At 43.9% G+C, this 15679-nt stretch overlaps 1 protein-coding gene across 5 annotated transcripts; it reads right to left on the bottom strand.

Moving 5' to 3' along the window:
• Positions 1-560: 560 nt before the first annotated feature.
• taf1 (TAF1 RNA polymerase II, TATA box binding protein (TBP)-associated factor) lies at positions 561-15275 on the bottom strand. Of its 5 annotated transcripts, none has more exons than XM_052046934.1 (45): positions 14920-15275; positions 14514-14628; positions 14005-14128; positions 13793-13909; positions 13491-13613; positions 12800-13041; positions 12503-12718; positions 12159-12401; positions 11846-12077; positions 11651-11758; positions 11407-11574; positions 11130-11257; positions 10944-11051; positions 10684-10857; positions 10424-10597; positions 10209-10313; positions 9924-10124; positions 9696-9837; positions 9343-9473; positions 8908-8988; positions 8674-8823; positions 8501-8533; positions 7834-7953; positions 7482-7657; positions 7170-7402; positions 6878-7085; positions 6338-6509; positions 5980-6191; positions 5788-5896; positions 5597-5695; positions 5331-5508; positions 5157-5224; positions 4948-5070; positions 4776-4868; positions 4602-4686; positions 4437-4504; positions 4097-4210; positions 3794-3880; positions 3373-3477; positions 3105-3200; positions 2306-2513; positions 2060-2225; positions 1792-1930; positions 970-1047; positions 561-745 (listed from the first exon to the last, which is right to left on the bottom strand). In XM_052046934.1, exons 2-45 carry the CDS (start codon positions 14625-14627, stop codon positions 566-568), a joined length of 6231 nt encoding a protein of 2076 aa, XP_051902894.1. In that variant the 5' UTR covers position 14628; positions 14920-15275; the 3' UTR covers positions 561-565. The 5 variants fall into 5 exon arrangements, with proteins under 5 accessions (XP_051902894.1, XP_051902895.1, XP_051902898.1 ...); XM_052046935.1 differs by having other exon boundaries at positions 6344-6509; XM_052046938.1 differs by lacking the exon at positions 3373-3477 and having other exon boundaries at positions 14920-15274.
• Between the last annotated feature and the right edge of the window lie 404 nt (positions 15276-15679).

The following is a 15679-nucleotide window of genomic DNA, read 5'->3' as shown; positions in this document are numbered from 1 at the left end:
GACACATTAAGGGCACACAGACATGGTTAGGAATGGAGTGTAAAATTAGAAATGAGATTGTACTGTATGTATTTTTGCATTGAGTCAATTAGAAATGTTATAACTGGAACATCACGTCAGGATCCACCATTGTTCAAGCTCACAGATCAGTTGTTTATAGAGCCACCCACCCCCACACCTTACCTTGATATACTGAACCTCATACAATATAAGCCTCAATTAATAAAGCTTTTTCCAGACCCGGGAATGCTGTTATTTTGATGCAGCAGTGAACAAAGCAAGTTAGTATTGACAAATATGAATGATTCTTATCTTAGAATAGAACGCAACTAGATTGTTTAAACATTTAACACTGTTTATTGTTTTTCAAGCAGAATGGCCGACCTTCCACTGAAAGCATATAAATCGGTTACAAAATCAAAACTAATACGGAAAGACATGATAAGTCCTGATAAGGATACATAATGTCACGCATAAATAAGATGCCGAAAATAAATGCTGAAATCCACTACGGTTCAGAGAATAATGTACAATATATTTACAGTATAAATGTATAAAAAGTAATCTAGTCCGAGTCCATGTCACTGTCTCCCCCGATGGATCTGAATTCTTCACTCTCCTCATCTTCACTGAGCTGGACCTGCGAGAGAACGGCTGGACCTCTCCTCCGTGCATCGTCCTCTTCGTCTTCCTCGTCCTCCTCGCTGTTGCCATCATCTTGCCTGTTTCCTCGCAGCTGCCATGGCTGAGACGCAAGACGGAAAAACAGCAGGCATGAGTAGAGGCAATGTGACTCTTAAGCACAGCCATTTTCCATAGCGCTTATCCTAATTAGGGTTGCGGGTGAGCTGGAACCTAACTCAGCTGACGTTTGGTGAGAAGTGGAGTATACCTTGGACTGGCCGCAGACAACAACAGGTGTAACGAACAGTGTAGCTAAACAAAGAAAAATCCATCCTGTTGTCCTACCTGCTGTGCGTATTGTGCAGGTGTTGTGTTGTGCCTTTCCAAATCCATGAATGACCATTTGCCATCCTTCTCATCATACTGGAGGCACAAAAGAGGAAGCAATTACACTATGGCAGCATACTCACAGGTGTTTAACATTTTGGTTCACTCATTTAGCGATATCAGAGGAAATATTGTACTTATATTAAGTTAGCAAAGTTAGGTTCTTGCTTTAAATGTAATGAAGTGGCCAGGATGCTTGGGCCCATGAAAAAAAAACACAAGACATCTGCATACTGCACAGTTTTGCACTTTGATGGATTTTTGCAGTATGCAGGCAAGTAAGAAATACGTTGTAGGCCAGCAATATAGTTCCACTTTGTTTACAAAATACTGGGTAAACCAGAGGTCTACTTGAAGAGATACAGCATAATTAAAGGGGAAGTCAACCCCCAAAATTTGTTGACATTAATACGTTCCATGTAGCCCGACCAGTCTAAATGCAGCATTCTGATTAACATCCCGGCTCACCTGCTTTCTGAAGCTGAGCCGTGATTGGTTGTTATCTGAGCCTTGAGCATCTGTGATGTCATTTTCAGTTGACAGCTAGTGGCAAAATGTCCACTGCCCGACAAGGACAAAAAACTCTGGATTTTACTGATTAACTCATATTCCACAAGCGCAGTATTAATCAGAATGCCGTGTTTTAGACTAGTGGAGGTGCATCGAATATTACTGTAGGGAACATTTTTGAAGAGGAAGAGGCGAAGAAGTGCCCTAACTAAACTCCTTTTTCTGTTCTTCCCACAAAGCAGATAGAATATATGCCTCACTAAGATGGACCTGAGAATGTGGAGCTGAGGCTTTCCTGTGTGCATCATCCTCTTCCTCGTCTTCTTCCTCCTCGCTGATACCATCGTCTTCTGCGTTACCCCCGGCTGAAGCTTGCATTTGACTGTGGCTCTCCTCGAAGCTGCCATAGCTAAGATGCAAGAGAGAGACAACATGAACGTTGACCGGCACACAAAAATGCATTAAAATCTCAAAAGTTGCTACCGAATTTTTGCTTGAAAAATATTTGTCCGTCAAGTGACTCAAAGGCTCCTGGTACCTGACGTTACTGTCTTCCATGTGAGGTCCATCATCGACCCCTTCATATGACATCATGCTCTCATCCTCCATGCCCATGCGCGCCGTCTCCTGAGCTCGCCTTGGAGGTGGAGGACGCACGTCGACTTCTCGATCAGAGTCACTGCCACTCTCCGATAAATGAATGGCTAAAGGAGTGGTGAAGAAAGATTGTACTTAAATGTTGTGAGTGATGGCTGTTTGATCCCTTAAGGTTTGCTTTACTGACAGGAGAATGGATTGTCGCCCTCCTCCTCACTGGCATCATCCTCTCCGTCGGACATGAGCAAGTCCTGATATAGCACGCTGGCATGGGTGAGGGGGTTGGACCTTCTGTCATTTTCCTCCTCCTGACGGTTGTGCATGCGTCTGCGAGGTGGCAGCAATATCTCCTCGTCGTCATCGTCATCCTCGAGATCTCCTTCTGCATCCTCTGCCTGCAAAGACAAGCACGTCGTTTAACGACCATTATTTTAGGAAGGTGAGGCTATGTACAGTACGTCTTTAATTGCCGTTCCAATGTGCACTTTATCTGCATCAAAATCTACCGCTTTAGTCTTTAAGCTTTTCCTCATCGGTCCTCAACGCTGAGTGGCCATTTATTTTTTCACACAATAATGAAAACTACCATCCTTGGTGGAGGTAATTAAGATTAAGATATCCTTTATTCGTCCCGCAATGGGGAAATTACAATCAGAATTCAGAAAGGAAAACGTTGGGTAGGGAGAGGGAAAAAAAACCCACGCTCGAACTATCCTCTTCATAGGATAATTTAAGTCCAGGATAAAAAAGACCCTAGCACATAAATACGCATATGACAGTTACAACAAGCCACAAGACATAACATGTAGTAAGGGGAAGGATGAATGGGAAGGGGAGGGGGTGGGGGGAAGGAAAGGGGTGAACATGACCAGCTGCACGGATTCAGACGAGCACTCGCATGTCGAACCCCGTCACGGGGGGGGGGGGGAAGAATCAGAGCGATGAAGACGGTGATAACAAGGATGTGCAAGCAACGCGGGACTCACAGGAGCAGGCGTTTTCGGTTTGCCGTCATCTTCTTCCTCAAAGCCTTCAATATCCACATCCGATTCTTCTTCCCTGAGCCTTCTGCCGTGCCGAACCTGAGAAGCAGAGCAAGTTAAAGAGCACAGACTAAAAAGACTGAGCTGGTCTTACAACAACTCAGTGAGAATGCCCAATGAACACATTCTCTACAAACTCAACACGCACGATAATCAGAGGATGGACTGGCGAGAGGTGGAATAAGTCTTATTACTGTCTCTCTCTCCATACCTGCCCCCCTCTCTTCTCAGAAGCAACCACTAGAGGTCCATCAGAGAAAAGGCCACTGGGTGCCCTGGACGGGCCTGAAGCACCGCTGTCAAACAGATCAGCAGGCTGGCCAACAGAGAGGCAAACACATGGCGGAGAAGTCGGACAAAGTGGCAAGAGTGAAGGGAAAAACACACCAAGTGGTTGAAAGGAGGAACTAGACATGACTGCAAAACATGAAATGGGAAGAAATGAAGAGTCTGGGAAGGAGTGTTACTAACAGGGAGGAAATACTATCGGCAGGATCAGTATTACAGCATGTGGTGGAAAAAAAAATCCCCAAGAAAGATAAAGGTGCTGGATAAGGTGCCAGTGTGTTTCACATGGAAGCACCACTTTTTTGAACTAGTCCAGCAAAATGGCTACTTGGTTATCATCATACCTGGGCTATGTAAGGCGAAGACGAGGCGAGCCTCAAGTCCATGAATGACCCTTTGGCTGTAGAGATGTCCTTATCGAGCTCATCATACTGGGTGCACAAACAAGAGAGGTATAACTATTCCACGACAATGTCAATTTACAATTAAGGTGAACATTTTTCATTCCTTGACCACATTTTCATTCAGGTGAATCTATGCTGAAAGCGTACATTGTGTTACATGATATCAACCAAACATTTGTAAACTGCCTCTGAATGAGCTTCCCCAAACCTCCAGACCAAGTAAAACGCTGCCGTCTTGAGTACCTGTGCCATATATGAACCGTGAGCCATCTCCAGACTCTCAAAGTCAGCGGCATCCAGAGCTGCCTCTTTGGCTGTGGAGATATCCTTTTCCAGCTGTGTCAAATGTTCATCATACTGAAGGCACAAGAAAAGGAAAGAACAGTTTTTTAAAATATTATCCTGCTTAGAATAATTTAACCAATAAACCTTATTAACGTTGCTTCTCTACAGCAATATTGTGGCTAGCAGTGAATGCATAAATACAGATACGCTACCAGCATGTAGATTAACCACTGAAAGGCTTAGGTACATCTCTGCATTTATCTGTTCCTCAGACAAGCACAGTTGTGTCTCAGCATACCTCATCCAGAGTCTGTCTGCACACACTGATGATATCGAGTGCTGTCTTGGTGTATGGACTGTCGCGGCCTGTGAAAGACACACGCCCACAAGAAATGATTATTCCATTTCTATTCGGCACAACTCTGCTCGGAGCTCAAAGTCGCACAGCAGCAAACACCCTCACCGTTGTATTTGATGCTGTTTGTGTGGATGAGAGTGACGTCTGAGAGGAAGGCGTCTCTGTTCTGGTACTTGTGCTTGGAGATGTTCTGTTGATTCAAAGAAAAGGAGACGTAGATATGGGGGTGCATTTATTAAAGGGTATAACCCCCCCCCCTCGTATTGTTGCGGCCCTCACCTTGCGGATGGACTCCAGATCCATCGGGTCTATAATCACCTTGTAATAATCAGGCACAAACTTTTTGTTGACAGGATGGTGGAACGGCCATGACTATAACAAAGAGGAAATGAGATGATCATTTTTTAAAACAACAAACGTGCTCAGAGATTGCTGGGAAAGGACAACTTACGTCAGGAACAACCATCATTTTCTGCGTTACAATGTTGTCCAGGATGAAGGAGAAGGCCACCTGATCGTCATCATCAAGCAGAGGATTGATGGCTTTTTCGAGCCTAACCAGTCTGTCCTCCTTCTGTGAAGGCACACACAAACAGCTGAATGTTTTCAAGTTTGAAGGAACTTGACAAGCAGGCGAAAAACACGGCAGTCACACTTTACCTCTTTCAGCTTAGTATCGCACAGGTCCAGCATTGACTGTGCAACTTGCGTGATCGGATGCTTTGCTCCTAAAAAGATAAAACATTCCAATGTACACGGTTTGAATGCAACAACAGCACATCTTTTTATGTCCTGTTCTGTATCCCCAATTTCATAAAAGTGCAACTTAAGTACCATTGTATGTGGCGCTGTTCTTGTAAACAAGCTCAACTGCTTCTCGGAACTCTTCCCTGGACGGGTACATTCGTTTGCGGACATTCTCCCGAAGCGTCTGCAGGTCCATTGGCCGAGTTATTATTTTGTAGTAGTCCTTTACGACCTTGGCGTTTACTGGTGTGTGGAACGGATATGTCTGTTTGGGAGGATAGAAAGGCAAATTTATTGTAAAGGGATTATGAGAAGAGCGCAATGCTGTTGAGAAGCTTGTCAATCACGCTTACGTTAGGGTGGTCACGCATGTCGTTAATGATGCTCTCCAGGACTGAGGACAAGGTCACCATGGGGTCAGTGCGTCTGCGGTGGATCGCCTTGTGCGGTTTCTTCAAGTATTAGAGGGGGAGGGAAGGGGCCTAAATTAATCGTTTTTTTCCGTTTTATGTTAAAACAAGATGTAAACATTACTGCTACTTGCATTCAGATAGTCACAGTGCACAGCATTGCCAACTCGTCGCTTCTTTTTTGGAGGGAGCTGTTGCTTGGGGAACTTGAGGACTAACGACTTTCTGCGCACCTCATCGGCACTGTTCGGTGCAAAATAAGAGGGTAATGAATGCTAAAAACAAAAGACAAATCATATTAAGAAAAAGAAACTGAAATCACCTACCTTTCAATGAGTTGCTTGCCAAGCACGATCTTTGTGCCTTCCACCTTAATTAGTTCTTCATTGTCATTGTGGATGACTGTCTTTTCGAGCTCCTCCTCCTGCTCTTCTGTCATGGCGACTGGGTTTGAAGGGGGTGCGTTGGTCTGATAGTACAGCGGGCAGAACTTGTTCGTCCTCATGTGCCCGATGGCACCACATGCACCGCACTTTAACTAGGGAAGTGAGGCAAAGCGTGAAGAAAAATCTGTCAAGATTTAAAACAAAAACAACTGGAAGGTCCTATTTAGCAGCACTTCAAACTAGAAGTGGACTAATATAAGAGAGGAAGAGAAATATAGTACTTAATCAGCAAGCTTACTTTTACCTTGAGGTCTGGTCTTTCTTTCATCTTCTTGGACTTCTTTTCCGGAGGACCCTTGAATTTGTCTTTTTCTTGATTTCGCTTTAGTCTCCTCAGCTGCTCCTGGATTCGCCGACGCTCCTTCCGCATCTCTTCTCGATGCTGCTCATCGAAGAGGGCAAACTTTCGTCTGAAGCCACAGATACATAAAGAAAAGTATTGTATTTTTTTTTTAATGGGAAAAAATAGCAATCTATGATATTGTATGCTATAAACACACACGTAAAATCAATTGAACTCATTGCACTGCTGCCTACCTTGGCTATCTGGGGGGAGATATAAGACATACAGATACACTGTACATGTACCAAACTCTCAGCTCCCCACAGAGGATAAAGAATATGAAATTGTGAATATTGTTAAAATGAATATCTGAATCTGTTGCTAGATTACTAGCATAGCTATGGTCAGAAACGTCAGATGGAAACCTTGAATTAGAACACAAACCATGATGATGATCATCATCAAAATGTAAAAGGTTCACATGGAGTTACTGACATGAATTCATCATCCTTGGTGGTTCTGATCCTCGTGTAGGCATCAATGACAGCAGATTTGCGCACAGTCTCGCAGCGAATATAATCCTTGCCATCCTCATCCCTGAAGGTTCTGTAGATCTTGAGTCGCCGTCCTGTGGCGGCGGAGTTCAAGCTGGTGACTGATGATGTGTCATCGTCTTTGTGGGAGCTAGTTGATAATGAGCTGGCTAAAGAGGCAGAAGTACAATTTACACACAGTTGGCACAATCACAACGCGTCTGGCAACCAGTAAACATGGGGCCACGACTCACACAGGACTTTGCGGCGCTCCTTCCGGCCCTTGTTGTCACGATCGCTCTCCTCCCCCATCAGCATCCGCTGCAGCTCCCGCCGCTCCTGCTCTTCCCTCTCGCGTGACAACTGTGAGCTGGTCTTCTTGTTCTGCAGCATGTTCTCAATGTTCTTTCCCATTTCCTCAAAGTCGCTATCCTCGGCTGAGCTGCTATCTGTGTCTGTGGAGAGCACTTCCGTCGACTCCAGCACCCTTAGTGTAAGGAACGCCACCACCGGGTGAGTTGAACAGTCCACGGACAGAATGATGAATAACTTCAAATATGTCTAACTTATTCTGCAGGTCAAAGATCCTCTGACATTCCTCCTTGTACCGCTCCTGGTGCTCTGCTACCGAGAAACGTGAGCCTCTGGCAAACTTGCTCATGGGGCCTTCTCCTGAACGTGCCTGCTCGGTCGACATGGTCCTCACGACGTCAATTACCTCCCAGCGCGAGAGCTTTTTTATCTAATAGACAGTGGGACAAAACCAAAACGCATTCACTTTCAAGCCATTTACAAGTAGGACAAGACCAAAAAGATGAGGTAAAGCAATGGTCTGAGGATATAAAACAGAATTAAAAAAAATATCTAACAGGGCAGATCAACTTCTTCAGATGTCCCAAACTTTTATGACAGACTTACTTCTTCCTCTGGTACACCAAACTTGCGCAGCAGCTGTTTGGCATTCTTCAGTGACAATCTTCTCAAATCGGCATCTGTGCCTGTTACAGTCTTCTTAGCAGGCTGTGGCTCCTTGTCATCCTGCGGGGGGAGAACAATAATCAGATAGTTCTCAAGGTCAATCTGCACCCATCATCACCCATGTACTCTGAACAACAACCACCTATTACCCACACACCCTGGAAAGCATCAAACCATAACACCTATAGTGAAGTGAAGTGAAAATCGACTAAGTGAAAAGTGAAGCGAAAATCGACGGGCAAAAAACCCCCCTCAAATCTATTTGCAGCATTTTCAGACTGGCGGACTTCACGATGATGAGATCGGGGAAGGATGGTCATATTCAGTCTGCCTGCAAGATAATCCCGCCCTCTGTGGCGACAGAAGTCACCTGACCAAAACCTCCAATCAGATTTGCTAGGAAATGTTGAAGCACAACGTGCATCGAATCAGATTTGCAATTCGGCCATTTTGATGGAGTTACCATAAAGCTAAAACAGGCTCCAGTATTATGGGAAAACTTTTTAACTGACTTTTTGGCATTCATGTACGGTCTGTTCGAGTTCGCCCCTGAATTGTTTGATTGGGTTGAGGTCAGGGCTCTTAAGTGCTTCCACATCAAACTCACCAGCATCAAGGCTTTATGGACATTAGTTGCTTGCTGGAAGAGAAGACAACCATTCTTATTTTTTTTTAACTGAGATTCAGAAGAAATGAATACCTAACCCTCATGGATTAACTGACTGGCCAGTGAATTTCTACTGAGAAGACAGATTGCGATTCACATTTGACGCATCACACCTTCTGTTGAGTGGGCTTGTTGGGAACTTTGACGTAGGAGAAACCTTCTCCACAGCCCGTCGGGTCAGCCACACCTGTAACCTCCAACAGGCATTTCCCCTTCATGGCAGAGATGAAGGCCCTTGTTGTGTTCCAGGGGGCTGTTCGCACCTTATATGGGAAAGAATGGATAAGCACAAACTGTATCTCACACTATTATAGTGATGAAAGACACTGAAACGTGGAGAGCAATACCTCATCGTCAATCTTCATTTGAAAGTCCTCTTCATTCTCCTCCTCCGGTGCAAAGAACGATTTCTCGCCATATCCAGCGTCCTGAAGTTAAGTGATGGTGGGTTTAAGATAACTTGCTGTTGCAGCAGTCGACATCACGTTTGTGCATGATTATAATTATGGCCGAATGATTTTGAAAAATAATCTAATTGTGATCCCCACCCCGCCCCTCAACATTATGATTTAATGTGCAGTTATTTTTTCACGGTCCTCTTCCCATGCAAAGACAAGCATTCAATTAATTTGAAATACAATAAACAATCATATTTATGATACATTTCTAAATTACAGCCTTTGCAATTGTACTACATTGTGATGTCGATTTGAATTTGATTAATGGGTGGATAATTGTTCCGTCCTAAGTGTAATCAATGTTTTTATTAGTAGACATGTTACCTTGAGTCTCTGCTCGGCCACCTGCATGCTATAGTAAGAGCAACATTGTTCTGGAGACACCATGGCTCGGATCTCTTCCTCTGTTGGCAATCTGAAATCAGGCTTCAGCACCCACCAGTTGGAATCCATCCCTGGAAGAGAAAACAAAACAACCTTGATGACTGACCACAGGCAGCGGAGCCTAAAAAGCCAGGCAAAAACAAACGTGCAAACCGACTCTCAACTGCATGTCAATATTTGAACTCTCCCAGTTGGGCTGACGAAAAATTCAACAAAAGAATAACAACAGACGATGGGCTCTGAATATTGGACATACTGAGCAGAGTAAACAAGCACGCAAGCCCAAGCCATACCTGTGCGTTTGAAGTCGGCACAGAGTTTGAGCCTTTTCCTGATGCTGCTCTCAGAATGAACCGGAAATGCTTTCTTTATATCCTCCATGCGAATTCTCCGCGGGCGATCCTTGCTCTTCCAGAACAAGCGATAAATGAACACCTGTCGGGTACACATTTGGCAGTTGAGATTTGGCATATTTGCGCAGCCTCAAATTGTTCAAATTCAGCCAGCGCAAGTAGACATACTTGAAGGAAGTCTCTTATGTGGGTGTTTGCTCGTTTGGAGTTGGGCCCAGGAACTTCATACAAGGGGCAAGCCTGACCAACCACCATAATGTCCACGAGTTCTCTAATGTAGTAGCCGTGGCGTGTTCTGATGACCAAAAAATCAGTCTCTGGCATTTTGTGCAAGTAAATGGGGGCCCGGAAAAGGTTGTTTTCAAAAGCCTAAAAAACAACAACAAAAAAAGAATGAGTAAAAAGGTTATGCTTTAACAGCATTAACTAAATAGTGAGTCTGCTAATGCTGACTTGGAGCAACTGTCCAGGATGCAGAGAACCCAGAAAAGGCGACGTGTGACAGTATACAGTTTCTCCGTATTTGCAGTCTGGTGCACCAGGATCTTTTCCAGGTTTCTGAAAAACGGATATTCAAATCATACAAAGCAAAACATGTCATCTGCAAATGTATATGACAATTCTGATCAAGATTGTGATTTTCCAATGGCAGTGAACATGATACCCACCCTTTTATAGTAGTTTTTAATCTTGGTGGCCATGCCAACTTGCATGATGAGAGGGGGATATTCTTCACTGTACTCTGCCAGGATCAGATCTCCATCTTTGCCCGTCAAATCCTGCGGGGTGCGCATGAAGAACATGTCTCCCCCTCCAGAAGCCTGCCGCTCCTGCTCTCGCATCTGTTTTGACATACAAACCATCCATGTTGATGTTACTTGCTCTGTAACATAGCACAGTATAAGAGCAAAATTTGTGCAAATCTCACTTTTGCCTTCTTCTTAATGTGTTTCAGCAGAGGTTGGACAGGGTGTGGACCGGGCTGAGCCAAAGGTCCAAACGAGTATTTCTTCAATGTGGACCTATGGAACTGCCGCAACTTCATCGGGCCCATGTGGGTGGGGAAGAAGGGCTGCCTCAGCTCCAGGGCTGGGATGGAATGCTGCTCGAGAAACGTGTGCGTCGTTAAAAAGTCCCAGTCTACGTTCAATGGCTTTATTTACTTCTGTACTTGTAGCTTAAGCCAACCTGAATGATGTTACCACCAAATGTGCCCCTCAAACCCTGCTGTTTGGGATAGTAGAACTCGTCATTGGAGAGGTTCCAGGGGTCCTTCACCTCAGGTTGAGACATGTTCTGAGTTGAGACAAAACATTTTCCCAACTGAGCGCCAGTCATTTTCACCAATATTTGTGACTTGGTGAGATGACTTGCCTGTTGTGGCTCGTCTTTTATCACCCCGGTTTTCCCAAGCAGGATGCGGCTCTTTTTGATGGCCGTTTCCTTCTTATTCTCTTTTGAGGGAGAATGAGATGTTGATGCTTCCTTTTCATCTGGAATTTCTAAATTGCAACGAAAACATTTTAGATGGGTCAAATTAGTATTTTAAAAATCGTAGGTCAAGACATCCAATAAACCAAGATGCCTTGTCATACCTTCTATTAACATGCTGCTGAGGAGGCAATGTACACAACATATGACGTGAACGTACCAAGAATGATATTCTCGTCATTGGGATCCAGTGTAAGAACCGGAGGATTGAGGAAGTGATCCATTTCTTGATCATCCCAGATAATGTTGTCTTCCCAGCGCCCATACACTAACTCTTCATTGTCAATGGGGAAAATTGAGAACCAAGGAGCATCGTCTTCCTGATTAGCTGCAGGGGAGTAAATATAAGATAAGAAAACAAGAAAGAACATATTTGCAATTTGGCATCCTACGAACAAACTCACATTGATGATCGTGGCTGCTTTTGTCCCGCTTCAAGCCAGTTATTGACAAGGTTTTGGGCATAAGAGGGGGTGTAGGTGGGAGCAACTGTGAATTACTTCTCGTCAGACCTGAAACATCGAACAGATACACATGGAATATGGCGACACACATTTATTTTTGAAACATTACCACGGTGCGTAAACTTGGCCTCTCACCTTGTTGCGCATTATAAGCGTTGGCGTTGCGCGTCATGCTCGAGGGTAACCACCCCGCAAGACTAGCGCGTTGAGTCTTGGTGCCCTTGTGCTTTACATCCTCCCCGTTCCATATAATGTCATCCTCCCACTGCAGTTGCGTAACCATCAAGAAGAGTTCATTCTCCAGGGCCAATTTGTCCTCCTCACCCTCATTATTGGGGTCATCGTGCTCATTGTGCCACCTCGCATCCTACCAATACATTGAATACGACGTCAGTGAAACAAGAAACGCAACCTAATTCTGAAGTATAACCTCCACGGGCATACCAACCTCGTTAGCAGTTTTTGCCATTTCTTCAAGTGTGTTTTGCACCTGAGGGTCACTGGAATCCTTTTCCTTCAGCTTGAGCCCATAATTGAAATTACTTCCATCTTCAGGGACCCCCATCATGTCATACCAGAGCTGGGCAGGCCCATATCGCCATTCGGCAACTTTAGGTCGTGATTCTGTCTCTTTGTCGCTATCACAACAACTCAGTGAAAACTTGGACTCCACAGGTGCCATCATGGTTATCTGATATTATAGAACATTTTAAATAAATCAAGTGATGATGTGAGCAAAGCTAATATTATAATACAGTGCGATATTGCCCACCAGTAGCTGGAATATTTTACCTCATCGTCGGAGAGACACTGCTCAGGAGGCGGAGGGTTAGCGTACTCGTAAACCCAACCAGACTTTTTATCCTGCTCTTGCTCTATGAGCTCTCCCTCTGGTGGAGGTGTCCCAGGCTGGACATCCCGGTGCTTCCGCTTCTTCTTCCTGCGGGCACTCCTCCATACTGACGGCATGTTCTTCCCTGGGCCAAATAGCCGTAGGAACCTCAGAACCTGGCAGGGTATCCATAAATATTGGTTGTTAGTGCTTAATATGTGGAAGACGGTGAAAAGGAACAGGATACACGACTGTACCTTTCCAGGTCTGAACTCTGGGAAGAGTTCTGTGACACCAGGTAGAGCTTTGGCAGCATCTTTCTGCATGATGCCAGCAAGCGGGAGGGTGAGACTGTCTGGCTGGCCTCCAGGGCCAGAAACCGGGCCGGGGCGGTCGGTTTCTGACTCGGAGTCAGAGGAACTGCTGAAATCCACCTTTTCGGCAGTCGATGATGGCGCAATGATAGACGGCAAGATGATACCGTCACCCTCTTCCCCGACTGTTAAGACAGGCCGGGACAACCACCAAAATTAATAATTGATGATGAAAGAAGAGAGTTTTATCCAGATGCAATATTTCTTGGAGATGGAAGGGATTTAAATGAAATATGACCATGTAGATTGAATAAAGTCACAAAAATTTCCCCAAGTGATCTGTTGAAATAAATCCTTTGACTTGGCTTTTCAATTAACAAAACTCCTTTCAAAATTTCACTTTGCATTCACAAATTACTTTCAAATGAGATCACATTTTAATGGGAAAAAAAACTCAGTTATACAACATTGGACACAATTTTGTTGAGCTTGTCACCCAGGTGTAACATTCTGGGAAGAATATAAATGCATAAAATAAATAGTTCAAGTATTTCAAAAACAGCAAGAAAGTAGCACGGCCATATCAACTAACAGATTGAGTAGGCAAACAGATAAAAAAAACAATCATCCTTACTATTTGCACTCTGAGGGGAGGGCTCTTCTTTTTTAACAGCTGTTGAAAGGCTCGGTGGTGGCGGGGGAGGCATGAGCTTTGAATCAATATCCTCACAATCTGCATCGTAGTCATCTTCATCATCTACGATTATTCAATTCAAGAAAAACGTCAATATAATTTCATGAAGATTTCATGCTCCTACTGTAAAATACTCTTAGTTGGTAAAGTGGTGTAGTTCCAGTACCTCTTGTTGATCACAAACTATCAGTTATCAATAAACGCTATAGATAATGGGAAGAATAGTGCTTTAAGAGGATCACCTGGTTTCCTGCAGGGCTGCAAAGATCCCATGGCTTGTCGATACTTCCGTGTTTCATCCTCAGCGACCTCACTAATGTCAGAATAATCAACTGCATCTTCAGTGCTTTTCACCCAACCTGGATGAAGTAAACACAAAAATAAATGGCATCTCACCCCACTTCTGCAAGTATTAATGCTATGGTGCTGCACCATTAATCATATTTCCATTCACCCTCAGAATCCACAGTGGTGGGGGTTTTACTTTCTTCTTGCTCATCATCCTCATTGGCTGTGATCTCTGTGATGAGGGAGCCCAGACCCAGATTACCCAAGCCAGCCAGATGCTTTTTGGATTCCTGGATTGAAGAATCGACAGCATTGAATCAAGCAGCCGTGGCCATGTGGTTAAGGTCATCTCTTATTGTTAACATTCTGTTTCATTGTTGAAAAGCAGCCTGTTAAAAACAGGCACTAGTTGCGTAAGAATCCAAAAGAATTCATGACCAGCCACCCCCAACATCGCTGTCCACACAGACACAGACAGACACACACACGCACACGGCTGTGGTGAGAGGTCAAATTTTGTGCACGCATAAGTGCAAGACAAATTCTTCATCTTCATTCATTACTTCCGTAGCTCAGATGACTATCTGTGGCATCCGAGGCATTCCCAGCACTGTGGAGACATATACAACCTGAACATGACTACTTGACTGCACTTGGATGCAACACGCGTCTCACATTGTCCAGGACACTGTCGTCCTCTAGTTGGCCATCTTCATTGATGTTCCCAAACAAGAAGCCAGTAATGGAGAACGGGCGATCTTGATCCTCGTCACTGTCTGAGTCGGACATTCTGAGAAAACAAATTTTACATTCGAAACATTACGCAAGACTCTATATAGCTAGGCACGTCTTCAACAAAACACAATTGCAGATGACAGAAGCCATTGTCTACCTTGATCGCTCTGATTGAATTTAGCGGTGCAACATTAGTAGTCATATGGACATAGATATTTGCATGGAACTTGAAATACGGACTCACGGTATCGCTGAAACCAAAACACATTTCTGATGGAACTGTAGCTTGAACTTTTGCTAACGATAGCAGGTTAGCCGTGATAAAAACAATGTAGTTTCCGTTTACCTTGACGTGATCTCTGTCCGATTAGGACCTAATGAGCTTGATAATAAATTTGGTCCGTTTTTACAGCCGCCGGACTAACCAGCAATATTAGCGTTGAATGTGTAAAAAAACAAATCAGAAATTTCCCACTGCAATACACTTGCTAACAACATCGCGCCAAAGCGATATTTTTCACAGGTATTTCCGTCAGTCTTGAAAGGTTACGCAAAATATTTCAAAAATTCAGTTATAGTCTTTTCTTTTATCACTAGGGCTAATATTTGTTGATATTTCTTTTGAGTAAAACAGGCTTTCGCTCAGTGCTTGCAGCAGTTCATGAATAGCCGTCAAGCAAGTAAGCCGGAAGTTAGACGATTAGTTCCGGTGGAAAAAAATTCCACTGGTGGCGATGCTATTCATGACTTGCGTTTGAGAGTCACAGCAAAAGGGAGGAAGAATACTTACATAAGGATTTTTTCCCCCGAATCATATCGTCGTATGTACTCGTTCACATTACATAAACAATACGCCTTCTAATGTAAACGGCATGCGTGATTCAAATCATCTCATTGTACTTTGTGTTGCACACTGCCCCCATGTGGCCAAAGCCGAGAAAATGTATAATTTTTCATAAATGTATCTAATACAAATTTTCATATTTTACATAATTTTTTTTTGCTTTTGCCATGACTTAACAATTTCAGCATGAAAAAAATATAGTCTGGACTGAAGGTTTCATTTAACTCAATCCTATTTTAACATTATTTCGTGTTTGCTTTCT

Source organism: Hippocampus zosterae, chromosome 16 (genome assembly GCF_025434085.1).
Source record: "Hippocampus zosterae strain Florida chromosome 16, ASM2543408v3, whole genome shotgun sequence".
Classification (NCBI taxonomy): domain Eukaryota; kingdom Metazoa; phylum Chordata; class Actinopteri; order Syngnathiformes; family Syngnathidae; genus Hippocampus; species Hippocampus zosterae.
The sequence above is the reverse complement of the archived record's forward strand: the minus strand, read 5'-3'. Positions and strand labels throughout refer to the sequence as shown.

What these genes read in the sequence shown, in the direction of transcription:
- taf1 (XM_052046934.1), bottom strand. Translation starts at nt 14,627, where the DNA reads ATGTCCGACTCAGACAGTGACGAGGATCAAGATCGCCCGTTCTCCATT. An exon ending in CAGAGTTCAGACCTGGAAAG is followed by an intron (nt 12,719 to 12,799) that starts GTACAGTCGTGT and finishes ATACCCTGCCAG; the next exon opens with GTTCTGAGGTTCCTACGGCT. An exon ending in GGGCGACAATCCATTCTCCT is followed by an intron (nt 2,226 to 2,305) that starts GTCAGTAAAGCA and finishes CCACTCCTTTAG; the next exon opens with CCATTCATTTATCGGAGAGT.